Raw genomic sequence first — 26,775 nt, forward strand, 5'->3', positions numbered from 1 at the left:
TAAAAAAATAGATACAGTTCAATATTTGCTGTTAAATAAATGATAAGAAGAAAACAATTGAAATGTTACTACTTGGATCTAATATTAATATTTCAATTGATCGGGTGAAACGTTGCGAAGTCAGCACTTGACATTGTGAAATTCCTATATTTACTCACAGATTGGAATTAAAATGTATGCTCGATAAATATATGCCCTACCTCGATTATTAGATGGCGGAGGATGATAGAGAGATACCCGCTTACGCTCGGTGTGTTAATTGCAGGGTGCGTTTGAGGTCGGGAGAAACAAATGGGCCACGGCAAAGGTGGTAGCCACTCGAGTGTGGGGAGGAGGGTGGGGAAGGTGAAAAATAAAACTACTTCGAAAGAAAGTGATACCTCCGCGACTAAGCAAACGCATCAGTGACCCGTGGAGAGGAGAGGGGTCGGGGTAAGGGAGACCTAATCAACAGCGGGAAAAAATTGTGTTACGGGAACTCCATTTTTCCAACTGGTTCGCATCGCCGACGGTTGCCCACCTTTGTAACGATTTACGATCAGGCCAATCGGGAGTGCCGTCCTCGGCCGGAGCACACTTTCGCAACCGGCCAGCTCGGCCAATGAAAGTGGCCCGAGCATTATCTCATAAGCATAACACCACCTCCAACTCTCGCCGTCCGTCCTCTTTCCTCCACCTCCATCCCCGCCCACCCTCTCTAACCCCCCCCTCCTCAATTCGGAACCCTCCCACCACCCCCCCGGTTATCTCCTCCCGCCACTCACCAAACCTCACCCCTCCCATGCCGATCTCCCGACGCACTTTAGCCGCGGTCAACCTTTCAGTCACATGTCCCGCGCGAACTGTGACATTTAACAAATGTTAAGCGATGCATCAAAAACGGAACGAATGCTTCTCGCCTTTTGTGAGTGGATGTTTTCTCTTCGCCGGTCATTCCATAAATTGAATGAATGGATCGGATTTATTTTCTTTCCTTCGGTTTCGGGGGCGTGATGATAATCGTCAACAAAATTACGGGTGCGAGCGTTCACACGCCTCGATAGTGTTATCCAACGTATAATTTCTTTGGCTCGCAAAATAAGCGTAGAAAATTAAATGAGTTAAGACCTCTTCCAATTATCTTGCCACCAATACGATATCGATCCCGTTCTCGTTGGGCAACACCATTTACTAACGACGTAATGATAAGGTCTTCTCAGCGACCTCAAGGTTGTGTCCGCTACTCCGAGAGAACACAACTAACTCACTGTAACACATTCATAAATTGAACGGTGTTATGTGAAAAAGAAAAACAATTTTTTTTCGTGATAACATGAACGAGAATCAGGAGAAATTTAAGAACAACCGCTTGGATTTTATTTTAATGAATAAGAGCAATACAGGCAAATGTCTAAGGGAAACGGGTAACAATTTGGCAAATGATGGACTCATGCTTATTTACGAGGAGTAAATGTCTGGACGAAGGGACGACGTTTCAAAATATATTATAAGATTCTCTACAAGACTTAAGTCCTTAGGATCAAACAGATAAGAAACTAATATTTTCTTAATCCTTAGTAGCTACAAGTTTTTTTTAAGTATAAAATTAATATTAAAGAAGATTATATTAACTGTTTTATATTATTAACTCTAATTTTTTATTGTATTTCTTAGGACTGAAAAACGTAGTATTTTGAATTCATTCTCCGAACATGAGTGCTGATCACTCAATTAGGGAAATCGCAGTTGGAACATAATTATTTTGAGAAGATAATTGGAAGCTTAATATTCTCTCTTCATTTTAAGGTTTAAATATTGTTTTCCGACCTGAAATCTATAACTTAGCGGGCATATGAATTGTATCGTAATTAGCAAAAAATGAAATAAACAGCCTTGAGTTTGAGAAGGGAGTAATATTCTGAGAATTATTGGAGAAGAATAATGAGATATTCCATGTGCATAAAATCGATTATTTTTTATTTATTTAGAGAAAAAAAAATAAATCGCAAAAGTCTTGCGGATTTTTTTTTTATTGTTCTATCTCCTCAGAATAATTTATTTGTCAATTAGTATTTGTCAATTTTCTCGTTAATCTCAGTGTTTTTAAATACAATTAAAACAACAGGAATCTTTTTAACCTACGGAGTAAATATTTATTTTGGGATTTCCGAAAAATATGCCCATATTTTACGGAGGTTCAAGGAAATCAGTTACCAGTTTAAGCATACATTTCAATGCAATTTAACTGGATATGGATAAATTATATTTTTTTTCGCAACTTTGTAATCCAAATACGGATAGGTTCACATGAGCTCTTGGTCACTCATTACATTTATCTCATAAGCACAATAAAAATAAATCATCAAACATTTCCCATCTGTTGATCGGAAAAAAATAATCACTCGAAGGAAATTAAAACAACTTGTATTCTTCTGCTGTTACAAAATCTGATCGTTAATATTATAAATAGGATAATGGAAGTTACGGCAACTAATCATTTATTAATGTATCGATCTTCTCTCCCCTCGTAATTCCGTTACGTCAACATATTGCCTACCCTGGCAAAGATCAAATACTGCCCCTAATTGCAACTGGAGAAAAGAGTTAGCATGGAAAACAAAATATACTTATGTTCTGTGAAAAAAATTACAAATCGTATCATTATAACGATGAATAATCTCTTCATTAAATCTACTCGGGAACAACTCTATCGGGAAGAAAAGTAGGTTTAACCCACCCAGGCATTTATAAATTGAAGAAACCATTGCGGTCTCCTCAATTACAATCTGATGATTTACCAAAGCCTATGAATGAATTGAATTACCGTAGCTTTTACTTTTAAAAATTTTTCAGCGAGTATTGCAATTTCAATTTTCTGGAGTAGGTAAGCGTAATAGTACAGCACGCAATCGAATGGAGTTGCATTGTAAAATTTTTAGCTAATACAAATTCACGAGGAAACCAATTAGTAAAATACTAACAAGCTTGAAAGGGTACATTTTGCAATATAATTCTGTCAACACTTACTGCAAGTAAACCGGCTTTGAGAAGTGAGCTGTGGAACGTGCAACTCAATTACCTTTAATAATTCGCAATAATTTCCTCGTGCTCCCGAACTTAGAGATGATATCGCATTGAAGCATTAAGTTTGACTCGGAGCTATACTCAATATTATTAAAGCTCGAACAATTCCAATTACTATAGTAGAGATCAACTACGGAATTTTTATAACGGTAACCTTTGGAGTAGGTGCATTTTACTGGACGGCAACATTTGTGTGCCAAATCAAATCATGCTCTAAATCAGAAGACTGCCACATCTCTTTCGTAGGCTACGAAGCATTAACTACATAAAAATCAATCGTGAGATATCAGCTTCAAATGGGAGTTATAAATGTCTTGTTAGATCATTTCCAATTGGTTGCTTAACACTGAAACCACCATACTGATTTGACCAGGGTATATCGCTACGTTAGAACGTCGAAAACCAGCACTCTAATTTTATTTTAACAAATTGGTGGGGTGATTACACTCAATTATTCAAAAACGGCTATATTTTCGAAAATTTCCACAAAAGCCCAGCTATTCCAAAGAAAAAAACAAAATATGGCGTTTGTTGTCGTCTTTGGATTTCCTTCGGCGTTGTTTTGTAAAAGCCGACAGCGTGGACTTATCGTCTGTTCCTCAACTTTTCCCTTTCAAATACTATTACCACGGGAGATCGAGACACTGCATTGGAGAGCATATGTTTTCTTCTGACAATAAAGCAAATGCAGCGATCTCGACCTTCAGCGGAAATCAGGAACAGGACCACTTGCAAAAAATAGAAAAGTTACGCGTATCTCTCGCCTGAAAAAGCGCGTCAATAACCTTGTTAAGTATACTTTGAAATATATTGAGGTTTTATCATCACTCAAAATCATATTATACTTGCTTTCCTAAGTGTTTCGCTGGATTGAACTTTTTAAATAACACTATTTTTAATGGACCCTCGTACACATACCAACGTATATGTGATGGCCGATCATAAATGATTTCCAGTACTCTTTTAATCATATTGGGTACACGAACATAAATTACACCATTTTTCCCGCAGCGAAAGGTACTCTCAGTAAAATATCTCCAACACTAACTTTCACAGGGGTTTATTTTCGTGGTAGAAAGAGGGTAACGTTTTTCCAATCCAACCTACCTCCGAGTTTCAATTTCTAGAATTAAAAAAAAACACCATCCCCAATGAAGTAGTTTCATGAATTAATAGAGCAAAAATTATTAAGATCTAGGGACATAGTGTGCGTGAAATGAATAAAAATTTGGAAAATGAACAATTATAAACATATATATAAAACATATATAAAAACATATATTATATATATATATATTTTATACGTATATATATGTGGGTCGCGGTAGTCCAGTGGGTAGAGCGTTGGGCTGCTGACCAGAGGGTCCCAGGTTCGATTCCCGGGCCAGGCATTCTAGGCACCTTCAGCTCCACCCAAGCAAGTGATTTTTCGGGTACCAGGTCTACCTGGGAAACCATAACCGGCACAGGGAAAGGAACTGCCCCCCCTACCCTGATGTGTGAATTTTCACTCCCCGTATAGAGCTTAATACTGGGTGATCTCTACCATCACCTACTAGAGCGACCTTTGGGTTGATTACTGTGTTTATATTTTTATAAACCATAAACACAGTAATCAACCCGAAGGTAGGTTTGGTAGGTGATGGTCGAGTTCACTGAGTACTAAGCCCGAAGACGTGAAATTCACATCAGGGTAGGATGGGCGAGTTCCTTTCCCTGTGCCAGTTATGGTTTCCCAGGAAGATCTGGCCCCTGAAAAATCACAGAGTTTGGGTGAAGCTGAGGGTGCCGAGAGAGTCTTGCTCGTCAATCGAACCCGGCCCCTCCGGTCATATACATACACATGTATACACACACAAATATACATAAGCATATATATATATATATATATATATATATATATATATATATATATGCATATGTATATTTGTGTGTGTGTGTATATATATATATATATATATATATATATATATATATATATATACACACACACACACATACATTCTTGTGCATACGTATGTGAATATGGTGAAGAGATTAGTTGGGAGGGATTGTTTTATGTACTTTGAAAATGATAATAGCGCCGTGAACCTAGCTCAAAATTTGGGAATATTATTATTATGGTTATCTACCAATTAGAGACGATTTTGCAGTGAATCTGAGAACTATTTCACAATAGTGAGGACTTAAAAGGCACTCAGGGCTTCGAAACCACATTGAAAATAAATACCTTCTGCCAAAACCAATTTCACTCATCAGTTTATTACTTTCCACTCTTCTAATGAACATTCTGACCTAAAATCATACCTGCTATTGTGGTTTCCAACATTTTCTCATATCTTAATATCTTATCCTTACATTTTCCTGGATTCTAAGAATTTCTCCCACCTCTCTTGCACATTCAATAACACAAATAAAATTGTTCTTGGCTTCCTCTCCGTCAACCTCTTATGCCATCTATTCTCCATCAACAAATCTAAAAAAAACCTTAAACCTCTTCCTTCTAAGACCAGAGTGTAGAACAATAAAACATGGCACTTCAACCATGAGCCACAACCTCGAGGTAGGGAGCATGGAGTTATAGGGGAGTATAGTTCCCATTAAGCCTTGATTACCTCCGTTGTTTTAAATTATAATTTTCTTCTTCTAGGGTTATTTATTCCAAAAAGATTTATTGAAAGTTCGGCGTGAAATGAAAGATTAACCACACAATAGAGTTATATTCAAATTATTCAAGGAGGCTTACGAAATGGAATTTTCAAACGTTACCTTAATACTTAAACAATATAATCAGTGAATCAAACGCAAATCAATGTAATATAATAAATATAAGACTTGCGTAATTGAAAATTTCAGAACACAAGTGGTCTATCCTTCACATGAAACGAAGGAACCACCCGTAATGCAACAGGGTGAAGCACTTCTTTCGTGCTTAGCTTTTACTGATCCTTGATTTTCACACGATCTGATGTTAAGTTGGAAAAAATAAAACTTGTGTGTATCAACTGATTCAAATGTCTTATTTTCCCACTTCGTTTAATTTATCTTTGCGTCCGAGGGGTTGAAAAAAGGTAATAAACTTAAGCTTTGGCACCATCGATGCTTTCAAAGCGGCGCTTAAGCATTCGCTATCGAACGAAATATTACGTTACGAACGTATTGACGCCCGCGTTGTATTACAAGAAGCAACCCTAGCCAGAGAGGGTCGTGAATGAGCGTCCCCGTGTTTGATTACTCATACAATCCACATTCTTACCGAGAACGCCTTTAAACCAGCCCAGCCTCTTCGGGCGCAAACTCGACCGCCGCCCACCCTGGCGGTCGACCGATGAATACAGCCAACGCGCGCGCGAGCCCGCGGAAATCATAATGACCTTCCAACAGCCTCCCGGGACGAGCGCCCCATAAAGGATCTGATTTACTACCCACGGGAGGAAAACGAGTACCCATTCCACTGCCGCCGTACGCCGGCGCGCGAATGCGCATGCGTGGGAATATCATCGCTATCCTTTTCGACGGACATTCCGCCGGCCAGAAGAACGTCCATCCAGGAAAAATAGTCCCCCTGATTATTTCCCATTTTTTCCGTGTCCTCCTCCGCTCAGTCTCTGGGCATAAACATATTTTCTTCCGCGGACGTTATCCGTCGTTCCTTGCTCACTGCTTGAGCCTCGGGAGCGTTTTAAGGAAGGCAGGCATGAAAATTGATGCGACGACGGAGAGAGGAATCTCGTAATCCCGAGAGCCACAATGGCACCGGAGGATATATTGAGGCAGTCATTCAAGATACTCAATGGGGAGGGCCGGAGTAGTAATATTTTCAACAGGGTTAAACTGGGCGGGAACCTAAGGAGCCATGTTTATGCGCGGCACAAAATTTGATGCTTTCCTCACCGAATAATCTTTGGTCAAAGATTAGAACGCCGCATGAAAAAAAACCCTCAATCTACTACACAAACACGCATGCATTAAGTATCTATTAGCATATGTTTATAGTCATGACTGTGGGTACATCCCATGTGATATATAAGCATAAATATTCCATTGCCTTGCGTTAATCGTTCAGCGATTCCAAACGACCTCATTCGACGATCACCAACAGCTGTAATTAGGTGGCGGTGGTGCATGCGAAATTTATGAAGCCAGACTTTCCTTCTCAGGTTGGCGATACTATTTAACAGTAAAAGCGCTGGTACTGCCCGCTACATTAATTTTAGAAATGAATAAAGCTCATTCTTTCTTGAGTGGATAAAAGTTGCGTTTAAGACCATTGCAGCGTTAAGGAGGCCACTATTCACAAATAGGTCATTCCTATATCAAAAACTAGATTAGATTTTTCTACTAAATATAGTTCTTTATGTACCTGATTTTAACGCACGACCTGGTTTTAACACACTAACCATCATTCTTCAGCTGCTTCTGACACATCACGTCGGGGTTCTTATCGTATACTAGGCATTTTACTTAGTTTGCGTAAATTATATCGCATAATTACGGAAAAATCGTCCGTCGCCAACGTGTCATGCACTGACTTTTTTCTTGCTTATCTTCTCTCGTACACGTGTTATTTGCTTTGTTTATCGATAACGTGATAGAATTAAATTATTCAGAGGCCAGGACTAACAGGTCAGATTGCCGTAAGATAGCAAACTAACGATCTCGTCTTCTAAGTGCATGATGCGACGTAATCCCTCGTGGACGACTTCGAAAGGGCGCAATACAATTCGTGAACAACGAGCACGCATTTTGCCTCCGCCAATGAACACAAGTGACCGCTTTTCTCGTGGAGGGTTACGCTCACATCAATCTCGAGGGCAGTGCACGGCTTCGTGGACCTATGGATGGAGTCAGAGGATCACACTGACAGTATAATCACATAAGATAGCACAGGACTGGTCATCAATGAACCAGCAGTGGCTCACAGAGTGGTCTTTTTGCCCTCTTACAGGCGTGCATACTCCCTGCAGGGAGATTGCGAGACCGTAGCGCATGGCATTCGAAGATTGGTGACCCGCAATCAAATGTCGTTGCAGCATCATTCCCTTTCATTGGCTCCCTTCAAATATTAAGAAGACTGGATAAAACAGTTATAGTTCTACATTCTCTAACTATGAAATTAGTGCTATCGAGTTCTCTACTGCATCAAATCTCTAATTAGATAGATTTTGTACAACAGTGAAAACAGATCCACGTATGTAGGAATGCACACCAAATTCAAACTAAAGCTGTCGACATTCATTAGACGGTAAAATTCCACTCAACGCTTCCGAAACATCTAATCGTTTACAGCATAGAGATCTTCCAAATAACGCCAGAAAACATTTATTTTGAATAAGCAATAAAAAATTACAGAAATTTCCCTCAAAGGTGGTTGTTAGTACGAAACGGATTACTGGTTGTCTCAACAATAGAAAACTTTACGATTTGCAGCAAGAAAATATATTTTACGATTCTTTATTTCAACCCAGTGCGCCGTAACGCCAATTTGATAGAAAAGAGGGGAGAATTCGAATTCAGGATTGTGTTCCATGAGAATGCATTATTAACTTTCCTGAGGGGTACGTCGAGTTAGAGGTAACTACAAATTTGAGTCCACATTTATAATTATAAGATGAACTTAGGGATACATCGGCATGAAAAGATAACATTCACAAAGATTTCTTCAAGGAGGCATTAAAACCAAGAAGGGATCGATACACTTCGTCTGCTCAGCTACTTCTGCACTGATTGAAATATTTATTGGTTCATCAGAGCCCGTCAAAGATAGGTTTACAAATAAGGTGTTCGCCAACTCACTAATTATCTATTTCCAGTGGCTAATCATTCTTTGAAAAATGTATATATTATCAAACCATTAAAGATGATTGTTTGTGGCAACTATGATATTCTTGTGTGCGAGGGCATGAGCGTGGAGTAAAAAAATGAGAAATACGGATGAATTATTCACATTTCCATTTTACCCATCTTGTATGCAAAAGCTTCAGTCCGTTTATCAATTTATCAACCGCTTTTATGTGCTTTTCCTGAATATAAGTTATTGAAAAGCAAGAGTGAGGCTCAACGACTTCCTCCATTTAATGCTAATTTTCTCGCTTGGCTTGCTAATTTCCTGTTACCGATAGTCAGAATATTGTGAAAAATTACGAAAAACCGATTGAATGGAAAGAAAACCCGACCAAGCTCAGAACTATAATACTTACAAATGAAATCCATTTTAATGCGCAAAGGATAAACAAATAACTTAGCATTTTTGATACTTCCATGTGTCTTCCCATGGAATTCCACGGGGTATCGGCCTCAACTATCTCTCAAATGAAATCCAGTGTCATATTTTTCTTAATTGTTACATAACTGTACGTGTGGATTTTGTTCTGAAATACATGAGGGAAAATTAGCATATTTATTGTTTAATAAGTGGCGAGTTCCATTTTTTCTTAGATAATTTCAAGAGAAAATAACACATACGGAAAATAAAAGCAAGAATTAAGTCAGAGACATTGCTAAGGATAGAGAGACGACTCTACCGAGAAATTGGAGGATGGCAGAATAAGTGAATAGAGGAGATACGGGGAGGCGATGGGATCCTAAAGACGGTATAAGAGGGGAGAATGCTGGAAAATCGAGGCGGAGGAAGGTAAAGAATATCTTTTTGGGACAAAATTAAGGGAGATGGAAATCTCTCAGGCTAAAGAATGAATTATTTCTATGCATGCATGAAGTATGGGTTTCTAAGGGTTTTATGCAATAAGTTAGTTAGGGCTTAGGAGTACAATAGTTCATAAGGCTAAGGACCAGTTAAACCTACCCTAAGCTCGTAGACTAATGCTAATAATAATGCACTTTTAAAAAAGAGAAGAATCAATTATTAAGAAAAACCCTTCGTCTTAATAACTTATCACACTCTTTAACAGCAAGTCACGCTCAGGAATGTCCTTTTATCATCAGTAATCACCTCAAGTCATCTTAACTCGTAGATTTTCAACGATTTACACAGGTTCGTGTGTTCTATAAGCTTCTTCTTCACATTTACAGCTACATCTACACGATACCCCCAAAGCCGATTAATGGGAATGCGGTGGGGGGTGTTAGGGCACCAGCGAACATGAGTTCGTACATACATATGGATGCATATTTGGTGAACAAACCAAATTATAATATACCCTCATACACGCCTACGCACACTATGCAACAATAGGCATGGTTAAATAATTAATGCAATTCAAATAAAAACATTAGCTTCCCATCTTAATGAATTATGCTCACTTGTAATTCGAGATAGTACCTACACAATAATGACAATAAACGCCAGATTGATGCCGTATGACATAAATGATTATGAAACGAAATTGGAATTTCGTACTTTAAATGATAAACGATTTGCGTCTTCAATTTACACAGGCCTAACAGAAGCATAAAGTCTTTCGCTTTTTCGTATTTCCCGTTTGAATAAACTCACAGCACATACTGGAGACGAAATATTGGTAGTAAAAATATGCTTAATTTAAAATCTGATTTCAATACAAAAACAAAAATATATAAACTCTTGGTTTACCTTTGAATTTGGGAGGGTGTGTGCACGTGATATCTGTAGACGTTTGGAAGCTTTCAATCGATAGGAGGGACCCAATTAATGCTTTCTCTTGCGAGGCGGAATAAACGCGATGAATACATGTCGATTTGGTCACACCATAATACACGAAGCTTTGCTTAAGAGGCACGCGTTTCAAAAAAAACCTTTAGAAGTACCGCGGTATACTATAGGCTTAATCGATAAATGATGGCGTGCATTGCCATTTAGTGTCCCCCCAAGGTCAGCAAATTCGAATTAAATAGTCAAGACATACAAAGGCGCCGAGCAAGAAAAAAAAGGGACATCACCTGTTTTCAATGAGGTTTTAGAATTTTTGGCGTGAAATCAGAAGAAAAAATTCTCACCATGTTAGGGCAACGGCCGTCATGAAAGCAGTCCTTACAAGCAGCGAAGCGTTTCAAAACTCTCCTTTTCGTTAACTTTCCAATAAAATTTCTAATGAGTGATCAGAAACAATAAGGGTGAACGAGCCCGAAACCACATTCTCTTTCAATTTCCGTTTTGCTTGGGTGGGTCGAATCGAACGCGCGATGATTCAACACAAATAGGTCACGTTTGTTTTTGGTCTCACCTCATTTTGTGAAGACAGATCGCACGCTTTTCCACAAAACATTTAACTCGAATTATATGCTGTTCTTTTTTATATATATATCCACGCGGAACAGTACGAGATAAGATTTGATTCAATTCGCTAACTCGCACAGAGTATCAAAGCGAACATTCCAACGACACAATCCTCGGAGAAATCATTCGTCAACATTTCCCTTTACTTACCACTCCACTCTCGCCTCTAATATACAAGCCGCTATGGTGAGACAACACTCGTAACAATCACATGCGAAGACCACGAGGCAGAACGCATAAATATATCTTTCCGAGCACGACGGAGAAAGTAAGAAAATATTTATCCTTGCTGTCTTTTTATTCCTTTGCCTTTATACAAGGTCGTGTTTCCAGAAAAGGTATTGGAAAAAAGCAAAAATGGGTGATATGTACGAGTTTAAAACAATTACAACTTTTAATTTCTGGACGTATTCAGATTGATAAGAGCCAAACGAACATATTTTTCAATTACAGTGAGGCAGCAAGTAGCCTATAAAATTAAAGCCTGGGTATAGGCATACACTTGTCCGAAAATCTACGTGTACTTGCACGAAAATATCGTATATCAGGATAAACAAAACGTTTCATGCAGGTATACATACAATTTAAACGCCTAAAACAGATTAAAAGAAATGAATTCCAACCGAGTGTTTAGGTTTATTGCTAATCACATTGTGTATGTGCGTGTGAGGAATACATGCACATTTAGAAATTTAATTTTGTGCGGTGAAATTTATTGCATACATCGCAAAATAGGACACACACAGCACGAGTAAGTTGAATTATTGATCCAGATATAAATGGTACGTACACAGCTGTTAGAAATATTATTCCACTGGTTAACGATTTTGTAATCCTTGCGAATAGACTCATTTCCGTTTTCAGCGGTACAATTGCGATAAATTTCAACCAGCCAGCCTGTAAGAGGAGAAAGATTCCACCCCTCTATATTTACCGCGCGACTTCACCGAGCCATTTTACAAAGCTCGGTGTGGGAAGAATAAAAAAGAGCACTGCTGTCCACGGAGCCTCTGTTGGGAACATGAAGTGATGTCGGCAGAAAAATCCTACATCTTGATGCGATGCGAGCACGCCGATGCATCGAGTAATCTCCGCGCGCGATTCCATCCCCTCCCGGGAAACACGAGCAACGAACCGAGCCCTGCCCAGGGAAATCGTCCATCAAATTCATCCGCAAGCACCGGGCCGCATTCCACGAACGAAACGCAACCGCACGAGCCGTGTCAGGACAGGCCGTGGGCACCTCCGTCCTCCCCCTATTTCTTGTCCCCGTCCCGACCCTCTCTCGCCATTCCCTTGTCGCCTCAATTAGAACGAGACACCTTCCAGCCCTTATCTCCCAATTCTATCGGATCCCTTGGCAAACGCCTCGCTCGGGCAGGGCGATCATTTATCAGCTGGCGGGCCTCACCGCTCGCAACGAACATGTCTGGACGATATGCTTCTGTTCCGAAGGCGGCGACAAACTGGTTTTTCCCATCTGTATCTCCGTTCTAGGGGTTGTTCCCGAGTCGTATCATTTCCTTCATCAGCGGCCTTCGAAATATCGCGACGATGACAAGGTGTTGAGATGTGAAAAGGGTCGAGAAACATGATTAGAAAACCCTGAGGACGTGAAGATGATGTATTCTCCTGAGGATCATTATTTTCTTCAAACTGGGGTAGAGGCGCTGATCAGTCCTGTTCTCATCAGCGTACGTTCCTCGCACTCGAATTTCGTACCACTTGAAGTACTACATTCATATTGGAAGATTCATTAATCATGTGAAACTTTATCGGATACCAATGATGACTGCCTGCTCTCCACTAATGTAATACTTCCGTGTGATTTTCTCCAACCAGTGTATCACTCGAATTTTACCATACAGAGGGACCGCAGATACTTCATTTGCTTTTAGCACTCTTTTTGTCACTAGTCTTTCAGTCCAAATAATTTATTGTAGCCTTTCAATCCGTTTCCGTTCAGTATTAACTCTCTCGTGCCTGATGGATCTTCTTTCTAAACCTTGGTTTGTTTGGTCCCTTTCCCCTAAATCCGCTGTAGTTTTTCAATTTTATTTTTCCTTTCGTTACGTTCATAAATGATGTTTAATCTAAAGCTTCGTTCAAACATTATGGTTATTCTTTTTCGTCTAATAATCCGCCCGACCCACTCTTCTCTTTCCCTCTACCTTCCCCATTCAATCTGTCCATTTTATATTTCACATCTGTCTTCAGCACGAAGTTTCTAAGGTCCATGTAGCCAGCTTTTTTTATGTTCCGTGTCTAAAATACATACATTTCCACACCCCACGCAACTGTACGCGAAATTTATACAAATCTCCTCTACTACCCTTCGCTGTCGATCACATTGTTTGTAGACCCACAAAAATGCGGAGGTTTGCCGGGCGTGTAAAAAGTGTCTCGTGATACCTGTGCTCTGAACTCCCCTACTCAATTCCACGTCTACGACGTGGTCCACCATGAATCAGGGACAGGCCGTCCCATCCTCTCGCAGTGGGTAACGCGATTAATGGACGCTTCCCAATCTCAGTTGTCTTCCTTCGTTTCTTACATGCTATCAGATACAACTCCCATGCTTTCCGGAATTAAAGCAAACATGCTGATATTTATTTAACGGCCGAATGAAAAATTACTTTTTCTACAGGAGCTGGAAAAGAGAGAAGCAAATTTTCAAACCTTAAATCTCAGAGTACGTGGTCCATATTCCCCTTATATGCCCTGTCTCGTTGCCTATTTTAATCTCTACTATTAGGTCTCCAGAAAAGCGGAGTTTGAATAGGTCCGTGTCTCTCGCCTTGTTTCCATGTACGGGTATGTGTGTGTGTAGTCATACATATAGTAGAACTATCATTTCTAAATATCTGTTACCAGTCGCCAGCATTCCAAGAATCGGGCAAAGATACAAACATTCGTTACGTTGACATTCCAAGGCTTGCAGACACTCCGGCCTATCGGAGCGACGTAAAACTGTCGCAGCCCAAGTGGCTAACAACCACTGAATTCCAACAAAACCTTCACCTTCCCTCAATGCCCACCACATCGGTGACTGCCCACAGACTTTTGGAAACGATAGTAGATTTCTAGTAGAGTATGTAAGTAGTGACGGACGGAGTGACAGACAGCTTAATTGTTGCAATAAGACGCCCTTAAATCAAGTCCGTGGAAAAGGCCCTCACTAAAAAGTGCTTCTGAAGTAACGAGACATTTTCAGCTCGTTAGATGACTCCAAAAATATATTGGTAAAGCCAACAGTCTTTCAAGATGTAATTGACTTACAAAACCTGATGTAATTGAAAGGTCCATGTTTTTTCCGCAAACTGAGTATGCAACGCTTATAGAGAAGACGAATTTATTAAGTAGCGAAAATTATGTTACAGTGGTAAGTACCCGCAGGACGTTAAGACACCTCATAATATTAGACGTAGGTATTATCCAAACGGAAATAACTGGAGCTAAGGCTTGTTTCAAGGGGAGGATTAATAAATGTGGCAAAAGAAAAGATGGAAATTCGTTGTCTTTGGGATGACTTTGTGAAATCGGTACACAATAAAATGAACACCAATACTTTGCTATTCCACACAATATTTAACTAAATATTAATAGTGCTTAGTGATTATTAAAAATTTTAATGGAATTTCCACGTCAGTTTTCATTAAGATGCCAGATTAATAATGTAATACGATCGTATATCATATTCATGTATGTAATAAATGTAATAATGTATGCATAATAACAATGTGAGCAAGTTGGTGCCCCACCATCCGATTCACACTGGTCACCCGAAAATACAATCGATTTTCCAGTCGAGTAACGCAATTAAAAAACAATGTAGACAAAGCTAGAAAAGGAGGCCCCGAGCTGATTTACCTAAACCAATTGAGAAAATCATTCCGCTTACTCCGCTTTCATGAATCCTATTGCTGCGGAGGGCACAAAGCTGTTAGTGCGTAAATCCTTACACACCATGTCAACAAACTAAGGCATTCATAAAATTTATTCGGGTTCCAGTGATTCGAGGACATGTCGCAGAGACGTAATTTTGTAACACTTCGGATGAAAAATGAAATGGAAAGCGATTAAATCCTACTAAAAAGACCACTAAATCCTTTACAAATACGTTACAAGCGTATAACTATCTGTTCTCATTAAATTATGAACTCCGAAATAAGGGGTTACTCAGTTGGAAGGGAACGTATTTTTTGCTTTTAAGGAAGGAAAAATATTAAGGAATAATATTTGTAACGTTTCAAGGATATATTTTTGCGATCTCAAATGTATAGGCTCATATAATCAGTAGGAAAATGTATAAAGAAAGTTTGGGTGAATATGGTATACATATAGTTAATATCTCAATCTTTTCTCTTTTAACAAAGAGAGAGAATTGAGAGTAAAAGAAGAAATTGAAAAGAAATGTACAAAGAGGCAATTCACTTTATGATAATGCTCTTATGATTGACATAGTTATGTTCTAATTTCGATCATTAAATTCCAACAACCGGTTAGCATTGTACATACTGATTGACTGCAAGGTTCGCTCAAGTTGTAGTTGAAATTGCAAGATCTCATGTTTGAAACTGTTATAACTTCAAAACATAATCTCCCCGTAGAAAAAAATATGTTATATAACATTTGACGCCATGATTCCATCAGCGTTAAATACGTTCCATAAGGTACATTTTGTCCAGGAGAAAAATCGAATGGTCTGTGGCAGAGTCTTCTTAGGTTAATTGTCACACAACGTTTGGCCTCCTTAGAACTGTCGCACCCATGAACGCACAATTTTCACATCCGTAACACCATCACCCAATTCTATGCACTGAATGGACGATGAATTCCGATGGGTGATAAGCCATGCAAGTGGAGAAAATGGATAATTACATGCTATTCTTGGTGCACTGGGAAAGGACACCATTTTAAGTATTGACAACGCTTCTCACTCTACCGGCATTTATACGAGCCTTTTGTACTCAAAAGGTGGATCCATTTGTGTTGCGTATCAAAAAATATTTACCGCGTATTTTCCACACAATCATATTTCATTATCTACAATCTGTCTCGAGAGACACATTGGGAAATTTTGGAACTTAAACACACATCGTAAGTAGATTGAAAAAATACGCTATAGCATTGATGAAGTTTTCTCGGGTCTTTCACCGGGTCAGGGGTTCCATGTTGGCCGGCGTTTCGATGCTTGACTTTTGTATCGAAACGTCGGCCAACATGGAACCCCTAACCCGGTGGAAGGCCCCAAGAAAACTTCATCAAGCAAATACGCCGGAAAAGTACCAGTTCTTACCACGCTATAACATCATTAGCATCACTTTTAGAGAAAAAGCGCAATTTATTTTCACTTTAAATGTACGTAAAATAAAAGTCTATGTGGACAAGGAGAAGACAAAGCGCAGAATATAAAATATTGATAAGCTAGTGATTGAGACAGAGAATGACGGTGATGAAATAAGTTCTCCTCTCTCCGGTGAAAAATGTGAGGCAACGACTGTTTACCATGATAACGGCGGCGAGGAAAATAATCCATATTATTAAAATGTTCATCGTCCGTCGGTCATCGAAATCTCGTTCTCCCCTGAACACCATTACTGAAAATCGATGTTTATCAAATGCGACGCCAGCATAACAAACGGCTCCCGCGATAGTATGCGTAAGTCGTGCGAGAGATATCGGGAGTGCCCAACAGACATTGGCCGCCAGTTGAAGTCTCTCTATCGAAGACGACGTATTCCAGAGAGATGACAACTGGGAACTGTCGGAGAACTACGAGTGCTCGTATATCCGTATGGACTACTCACGCAAAATCTTTACGCCTTCCTGCTACCGAGTTTCAAAACTTCCTACCTATTTACTTGAAACGCTCCCTCATGAAGTCGAACATCAAAATGAAATTGTATGATTTTTGTTAACTGTTAAGTGCTATATTTTCCTATGTATTAACTGTTTACGAATCTTCTATTTTTGAAGGGGAATTTTTATTTTTTTCAATATCTAAATGCTCACTCCGCATTTCTTGTATGAATTTGTAGCTTTCATCTGCATACTTTGTCTCCTGGACGCATCCAATGAATTTGCAGGTATGTCCTCATGAATTCAGGGTTCATTTAAGTTGAGAACACAACCTTTTTAAATCAATCAATAATTTATACGGATTGTATTTTTCGAATTTTTGGTTGCCTATATCCACCGTTTTAATTTTTATGTTAATTATTTTCATTAATTCCACTATCACAATTCAATAACGCTATGTGATTTACTTGGAATGAATATATTTGATGATTTTCTTCTTGCCTTTTCTTTCATTTTTATATCTTGGAATATACTGCTCCATCACTAAAATAGTTTTTGAATTTTTTACAAATACGCCAAAAATAATTTAATGAGCACTTGATTTTATTTATAGGTGTCTGTATTTTATTGCCATATTACAATTTACACTATTTTTTATATTGTGATTAATTTAAATTGAATATTCGCAGGTGTAGTATTTGAATTGTCTGTATTTTAAGCGTAAAGGTAACTTAAATATTACTGTGTTTACTATATTCTAAGATTTTTTTCTTAACTTTAATTTTTATCAAGAGAATTCGTATGTTTATCTGTAAAAATATGTGATTTCACCTAAAGAAATTATATCAATCGCAAATCTTCCATTCTCCGTCTGCAGATCGTGGGTCCTACTGTTCTGTAGCCAGTGCTATAACGTGGGGGATTCTGAAGGAGGCGGGGGCAGCGGGGCAGAGACCGAGGCGGACGAGGGCCCGAGAAAAGGATGGCCCTGCCCCTGGCCCGGCCCGCTCTTCGAGCACCGCCTATGCCCCCCGTTCCAGAGAGTTGCCAGGCTCTTCTCCTTGCTACTCGTCATCATCCTTTCATGGGGCGTCGTCTACCTTATGCTCGGAGAGCCTGCAGGTACGTCCTCACCCTCAACCTGTTGCGTTGACAATACTTCCAACACGTATCTTCTCCATAAGTAAGCCTCGAAAAGGACTATGGTTTGCTCCACTATTTAGGGAAGTTTCATAATTGTTACGCAATTAAGGCAAAACGGAATTAGTGTAGGAAGCTATTCATCTTAATATAGCGAGTGACTAGTTCATTTAAAAATTACCCTGGGTATTGTCCCGACGTGCTCTCAAAATGCAGATTCGGTCATGGAAGCTAGAGGCCATTTTTCCAGGTACCCAACGAATTCAACATTTATAAAGCAAAGCAAAAACTTAGCACAGGCATCAAAAATCAAACTTGGAGGCCCTCCGTTCTGGTAAAACTTTCGCCGACCCTTTGGGATGTTCTTCCCATACCTTTACCAAAAGGTGCCGTAAAGATACAGCCAAATGTGTCCCACTATTGCTCCAGTAATCATATGAAAAAATAACTTCCTCTATCTGATTAAATAACAGTATTCTAATAAAATTGTACGGAAAGCTTAATTTGATAGGCATTTGGAATTCAACCTGATTTAATAATGATTAAAATGCTATGATGAGATCAGATTTTCAACAAAATTGATTCGGAAAACATTTTAATAAACTTTTTTCACCGTATTTTCGTTCACATATAAATCCAAACACTATTATGCAAAGCCTCAAGAAAAGGAAAATTTGCAAATGATTAGGTAAATTTGAAGCGTTTTCATGTATTGCTCCGAAAACTACTATTTGCAACAGGAGAGCGAAGAGGACTAGAAGTGTTTGAGCTATGATGCAATAGGACTTTATTTAAAAAATACTTGGACATATAAGATCTCGTACGATATCTGATGTTTATTTGTTATATTTTGTTACTTTTATTATTTATACAGTTACCGTTAAAGGTAGGTTCTCAATATACTAGCCTTGAGCGGGCCTACATTTCTTAATCTCACCTAACAAGACAATCTGACACCCCACACTTCTTCGATTCCGCATAATTCCCATCTCCTTTCATTCCGTCTAACATACGTATCCTTTTCTTTCCCCTAACTTGTCTTCCTAACGTTCTCCCTCAATCTCAGTATTCAGCATTCCATCTCTAATCCAAATGTTCCGCATCCGTTTTTCCTGCCTCCTTTGGATTGTTCCCAACATTCAAAACACCCGCATTCCTAAAGACTCCAGTCAACGCCTACTATCTTGCTAAAACAATCAGGTTTCCGAGCCGCACAAAACGACGATCCAATGCAACATTTTCATCAGTCTTTTCTTAACACCCTTACTCAACGTCCTTGCCATCAACTCCCTCATCCCAGTGAAAGTTTCTTTGTCTGAAGTATTTTTTCTTCTGATGTCCCTACTATATTGACCATCTTGGTCCAAAACACTTCAAAGATAGATGAACTGTTCCGCTTTAGTTTTTTCCCTCCTATTCGAACGTTCACCTTAGCTTTCTCCATCACAAAAACCCCATAGCATTTGATTTATTTAGACAGATTCTTAGCCCATAAATATTCGTATCACACTTATAATGATTGTTACACATTGGCTGACTGTTTAACTGAAAGCTTGATCAGCCACAAACAAAATTGATGCTATGAATTCCCCACCACAAAATTATTCCTATCCCCAGTTCTTTTCCTCTCACTTTTATCATTTCCCTCCAAAAATGAAGTCCCCCAGAAATTTGAGAATGAGCCTACGTTTTGAAAGACCTAGAAATGTATGCATTGGACACACTTTTCGGCACGTAGACTGGGTAACAAGTATAACAGGGGACAGCGTTCCGGGGAAAAATTGTAGAAGTCGACTAGACAGTAATACTTGAAGCTAATAATAGAAAATACACATTCTCTACCGTAATTAAACGACTTAAAGAGTGTCCAACTCCATTGATGAATGAGATAACTGCCAACCAGTCTAAGGACTGACAACCAATGAATTTGAGGAAGATATATTAGTGAAAATGAAAACTAGGAGGTAAACCGAACGTGAAGACTTTCGTAACAAATCTCTCCTATTTATCTCTGTTTTAGCCGATTCTTCACGTAATTCCTCTAAAAGTGCATTAACACGAAAGTTATCATGTAAAATTGCTACGTTCTATTCCCGTTTACAGCTATTCGTAGTAGCTTAAGGATAGGAACGAAACTTGAAAATATATGGAGACTGGATCTGTCAAGCCATCAAGCTCAATTAAAACAGGCTTAGTAAATTTATGTCGTAATTGGTCTTTTTTACGGCTCGCTTCATTGAAATAGCACTAATCTTCAATCTCCTAAATAATTACAAATAATTAATATTTTATCTAGCGAACTCCCTAAGTTCCAATTTTCCAATGCGTAATATGGTATTATCCAGATGAGGAGCACAAAATCCAATTTTTGAAAATTTAATGCCTCGAGAGATTTCAAGCTTAATCCCTTCGTGAGGGGATACTCCAACACATCGAAAACCCTCTTTTACGCTAGCTATTGCCATCAACTCGTTCGTTCAGACATTAAAATAGTTGCGATAGGAAATAAATGAATGAGATTTAGTTGACCCAATGCCTTTGCTTCGGAAATCCAAGAAATTATTTTCCAGTCTCGGAACGGGAAATCGTTTAAAAAAGATGAATTAATGCACGCAGGCTAAATGAGTGAACAAAAGAGAGAGATACCATATGAACCTTTAATGGAGAAACATAACACTATTTGACGTGAGGTTAAAAAAACCGAAAAACATTATCCCTACCCGACATGGGTTAACTCTCCGTTTTGTGAGGATGGAATTTAACATTTTGTTTTAAGTTCCACGAATTTAGGCGTCCATAATTTAAAATTTCGGTATTGTTTTGGTTGTTAACCTACCCTAAGGGAGGTGAGGTGAATTAATTTCGTTTATTCCGTGCACTCAGTTTTGCTGTAGCGGGCCTCTCATTCCTTCCGTTTATTCCAATCTACCTAGACCTGAAAGAATAGCTGCCATTTCTTAATCTCATAATTCTTACTTTTCTGTCCTCCTCCCCCTGCCTTTCTTTGCGTGTATATGTGCCAATAAGAAAAGATTTTTTAAAAGCTTAACGTTACGTACTCAACTCGTTGGGTTGTTAAAGCACATAAATAGATTTCATCATAAAAATTTTTAACTTAAAAGACACAAGTATACCAGTGCCTGTACCTGCTTGCGCCTGCCTGCTTTATACTGATCCTGTGCACTGTACGGTTTAGCCATCTGTGTTTTATATCAAGGAAAGAGTGTCCGCGGTTTTGCTGCTCAACCACATCGTTATATCTTGTCCCTTTCCCGAGAAAACAATGGGTAACCATAGAACTTTGAATGAACCTCGTACAAAAAAAGTGGTATTCCCGTTTTACCATTTTTCGTTGCAATTCATAATTAAAGACATGGTATTCCTGTTTTCCCTGTTTCCACAAAACCTCAGTCAATTTCATCAGTTCATGCTCATGGTCTCCCTCTGGGTAAGTGCATAGAATGAATCCGACAAGTACTTCCACTGGCACAATTCATCGTTTTTCAAAGACTGTCAACAACCAAGAAACAGGAATATAAGAGAAGTCAGAGATAGATATGCCCGAAAATGTTCAAGAGAGTACCTAATTCAAGATACTTTACATGCACTTTTGTTCAATTCTGACTCTTTTGTCCCCGTTATTCGCGCTTTGACCCCGAAGAAGTATTCTCTAGCTTTCAAAGTTGACAGCAGAAGATGTGATTGTCACCCGCGATAGCGATGGGAATGACTAAGGAACACTAGTTTTTTCAATGTTTCCGTAAGATTTAACCCATTATATCAATTATATGCTTTTGAATATCCATAAATTAATTTTGTTAAGTACATTGTACGACGCTTACAAGATTAGGGTGGATGTAGTATTTAAAGGAAAGAATATTTATCAGTTTTGTCACGACATGATAATTTAATTTAAATTGTATTCATAAAGATGATTTGAAAAAGTTTTTTGACCAGCTATAACAGCTAATAATTAATAGAAAATATTTATTAATAAAACTTTGTGTTCATTTCATTATTTTGACCGCCTCCTTTGTCCAAGGCGCAAGGAATATTAGTCGAATTGAAAAAAATGTTGTCTGGCTGGATTCCATTTGAACCCAGTGTGGAAAGCTGCGGTAGGAAAACATAAGATGGTCGGGTGGATTTTCTTTTTCTGAAAAACCAAATGACTTTTTCGAATGAATAGGCCAACAGTAATGGAAAATCGTGAAAAAGGAGACTTTAAAAAAGTCTTATTCGTGTAAAAAGACTTTTAGCGACTTATCTGAAAAACGAGATTTAAGGCGAGTATATGGACTCGCTCCGAGGTCTGCTTTCTCATCCATTCCACAATTAACTAACGGGTGACGCCCTACGACCCCCATGACTCCTTCACTCCGTCCACTCCTCCTCACAGCCGCAAATCCTACTGACAGCTTGCGGAGTTGATGTAGATTCCTGATAATCCGGTCCTGTTGTCGGAGATTTGAGCACTTTGAACGGGGTACTCCGTCCGTCGAAAACCACTCGGTTCTTCATTGAAGTTTATAAGACACAAGGCACATTATTCCCCACTTTTCTCGCAGCACATTATTCCCCACTCTTTTCGCAGCCCTATCTTCTCACAATCCACATTCATACCTGATATATTCTTATTGGCAAAAATGACATCCGCCATTGAGAAATTCTTGTACTATCTTAACACTATGACGAAAACTGGGACCAGTTATTCGAGTGCGAGCACGTGAAATTATACTGTCAAATATATTTTTATACCAGAATCGACAGATTTGGAAGGTACTTGGTGGCCATTACGAGCTATATTTAAACTAGTTTCCATTTCCACTAAAATACAATTTCACTCACACCGCAAAGTCACACTGGTCTATCATCAAGGATGACAATGGAACTTTGAAACAAGGTTGTACGAATAGATTTGTTTTGTAATAAATGGCACGTACAGGATAAACTCTATCTAACATACTTTTAACATGTAATTATTTCCAAACCTTACATGAAAATGTATTAATTACAGGTAAAACTTTCCAGGCACCCAATACGATCGCCACGGTTATTCGTTGTAATAACGATTCAATATCTTTATGGAATAGCAGAATGCACGCTGAAATATCAACTTAAACACGTCCACAGAATAACACAAAGAAATAATAATCATTCACCAAATTCAACTAAATCCAACAGAAATGAAATTCAACGTAGAAATGCTGCACTATGTAATATGCTGAATATGTAACTTCAATCAATTATGCATATAGTAAAATAATTGTAAATAAATATTTTCAATAAATAACCAGCCCAAATGTAATACGGGATAAAAAATATAAGATAAATGGTTGGATTAATAAGGAACCCAATATTTGAAACATAATAATGTATTTTCTAGCATAAAACATTTAATGGAACCAGAGGCTGATAGATGTTTCCTCAGAGAAATAAATGATTTAAATAGAAATTCATGAACGCATTCGACGAATACCGATAAGAGCCTTTGATTTAATCTAATGCATGGGAAATGACGATAAAGTTGTAACATCATGAGTGGAAAATGAGGTCATATATACCTCAACAATGGTATGACAAACTGGTAGCTAGTCATCTCCTGACCTTGTGTCTTTCATCGTTTCAATACAGAACAGAAAGATATTCCAAGGAGGTCTCCGAGAATAGGATGACACTATTTTCTTTCCCGGCTTCCTTTCAAACAGTTTTATCTTTCAGGATTTAAAATAATGGCGAGAGGTAAAAGAAAAAAAACCATTTTGACTACCAAGACCCCTAAAGGGATTCCAGTTTTCAACGGAGGTAATGGGCAAGTGTCTCTTATAACATCAATCCCACAAAGTTTCCATAGCTCCGATAAGGTTTCTTGCTGCTTCAGACAAACACAGCAGATATTCTCGAATGGGTGTAATTTCTCACGGTAATTGTCCGCGAGCAATCCAGGTTTTCACTGAAGATAAGAGGAGTACACTTAAACCCTTCGGTGAGACGTTTTAATTTTTTTTGCGTTGAGACCGGATGTCTCATGACATGGTGCAAAAGTTTGATACCAACGAGGCAACTCCGTCCTAGGTTTTTTCCCAAGGGAAAGAGCATATGTCTTTCATGTTGCTGGACTTCAAATAAGCTGAAGAACAGGACAAAGGGTGTACATTTAAGAGAGCAAACTTACTTCTATCGTGAACAAAACTTACCACTTAAATATCCCGTGATTTAGAGTGCTGGATCTTCTTCTTGAAGAAATACCCAATCCGTACGAGCCAGCGGACTGAAACGTTTCCTCGGTCTGAAGGCGTCATGGGCGCTTCATCCTTTCGGTTTGCGTGAAGCGACGGCGGTTCTGGCTGACCCCCATACAATAAAAAATTGGATGAGCGCAAAAATGAAAATCAGTTCGGTAAAAATTGGATACCAGAATTAAGAAGTACCTTGGGATTACAACCGTGAGATTAATAAGCGCGTTTGAAAAATGCAAATTGTCGAAATAAAAGATTGTTAATTTTTTTAAAGTTACGTTTTCTTTATCAATAAAAATTCAAGACTCGACGAAAGAGTTAGCATATATATAAAAAAACTTTGCTAGTGGTATTTTTAATCAGATAAAAAGAATATATGATGTTATTACAAACAATTGATAGCAAATAGCATGGTATAATAGCAAATAACATGGTATATTCTTATTATCTGATTAAAAATACCACTAGCTAAGTTTTTTTCAATTTTTTAGCCTTGTACTTACATCTATGTGTATACCATACTTAATATATTACGTGAAAAGCTCAATACAAATTAATGCCTAGCTGAAACCAGTACTCCTATAAGTTTGAAGCAAAAAGAATTCTTTTAGTGTCAAACTGTGCTTCTGGAAATTAACGCTCGGTGACAAGCCACACACAGCGTTACTTCTTTACTCTGCTCTCTTTTCAAATACGTTATTTTTTAAACGTCGATCGATAAAAACCGTGAAAAATGAAGCGAGAAGAATTAGGATATAATTCTCTCCTCCCTCTGTCCCTAAATCTAGCGGCTTGAAACCAGGAGATAGTCCTCAGTACGTGTAGGAACGGCGAATATCCCTCGCCAAACGGGAAGTGCTCAATTCGCCATGCTTCGGTATTCGACTCGAAGTGTTTAGAATATGAAATCACCTCCCGAAGCCAAACAAGCCAAATGGGGCACGGAAGGTTGGCCTTACGTCGTCCGAACTACTTACTACCGAAACGGTTAATTAAATTAACAAAATGATATGCTTACATTATCATAATGTAATACTCGTTTCAGAAAAAGGTCACTCATTGGTGCATCTGGAGGGTTTACGCAAGAAGTTTTCGGTTTCTTTCATACACACTTCTCTCTCCACCCATCCCAATATATAATTTCACTAACTTCACTATCTCCTCTCTTCGAAATCCTACGTTTGACGTCAAACCCTCAGGAATCGGTCGAGTGAATTGATGGTCCTTCGGAGAAAATATCTCCGTTACTCAATTTAAGGTTTCCACAAAATACGCAGGGTATCGATGACCACACAATTCGGGAGATAATCTAGCATATGGATATTTTTTTAAATCGCGTTCATAAATTGTTAAAGGACTAAGTGACACCATTTTATGAAGCTGATGAAGTGACCAATCTTAAAATCTTAAGAGCGCCTACTTAAAAAATCTAAAAACTCGTTCGAAACAAGCCTCGAATTGGATCGCAGTCGGATTTTCGCGTCGAGCACGCGTGATAATCGCCCAAAGACGAACGCATAAAAAGCGAAACAAAATGGACTCGCAGGCGAATAAAATATCACGAAAAAACGGACCACTTCCCCATCCGACCCTTTACCTCCACATTGCAAGACGCTGCTAAGTGACCCCCCCCCCCAAACGTCTCACTTAACATTCAAAACGGGCCACTTTCGCCACCAAAAATATGAACGGCAGGCACGCTCATCTCCCCGTTCTATGTAAATGAACAGGCATAAACCTATTACTTACAGAATTCGTTTCAATTTTCCCTAGAAGTATCCTGAATCATACAATGGCCTTAAGAAATGGAGAGTGGAGCATTACCAATTGTTTCCACAGAAAAATGTAGGTATCTAGTTTACGTCCGAGTCAATCGATATGAGCAGAGGACGACAGCAGTAAGAAGTAACTACGTATTTTTCCGTCAGTGCCCATTGGTCTACACTTCAAATTAATATTTTTAGATCTACATGTAAGGCCATCTTGTTTCTACTGTCACATCATTCGCTTAAAGTACATGATAAAAACTGTCATTTCATGTCCATATTGTATGAGTTTGTAATTTTTGTAATGCAGTTTGTAAGTAGTGATGTTTGATAAATCATTTAATATGACATAAAACAATCCCAAGACGTGAAGCCTGAAAATATAAAGTACGATATGTATGTCATTTTAAGGCCTGGCTGCTTCCAAGTGGCACGTAATATTTAAAATAGATTAAACAGTGATTCAGCCAATTCTGTGCAAATTTAACCATATTCTCCAAAAATGAAATTTTGGTAGTCGGGAGTGCAATCCTGTTTAGTAAAGCCTTCG

At 38.6% G+C, this 26,775-nt stretch overlaps 1 protein-coding gene across 3 annotated transcripts in view; it reads left to right on the top strand.

Annotated features, from left to right (window-relative positions):
- The window catches only part of LOC139698766 (sodium/hydrogen exchanger 9B2-like), a 381,578-nt gene that overhangs the window by 340,069 nt on the left and 14,734 nt on the right, over positions 1 to 26,775 (top strand). For all 3 annotated transcript variants that reach the window (XM_071597674.1, XM_071597676.1, XM_071597677.1), the window contains one exon: positions 17,958 to 18,202. In XM_071597674.1, coding sequence (XP_071453775.1) covers positions 17,958 to 18,202 — 245 coding nt within the window. The remainder of the gene's footprint in view (positions 1 to 17,957; positions 18,203 to 26,775) is intronic.

This window comes from Hetaerina americana, unplaced genomic scaffold (genome assembly GCF_022747635.1).
Source record: "Hetaerina americana unplaced genomic scaffold, ioHetAmer1.1.p SCAF_9, whole genome shotgun sequence".
NCBI classification, from domain to species: Eukaryota; Metazoa; Arthropoda; class Insecta; order Odonata; family Calopterygidae; genus Hetaerina; species Hetaerina americana.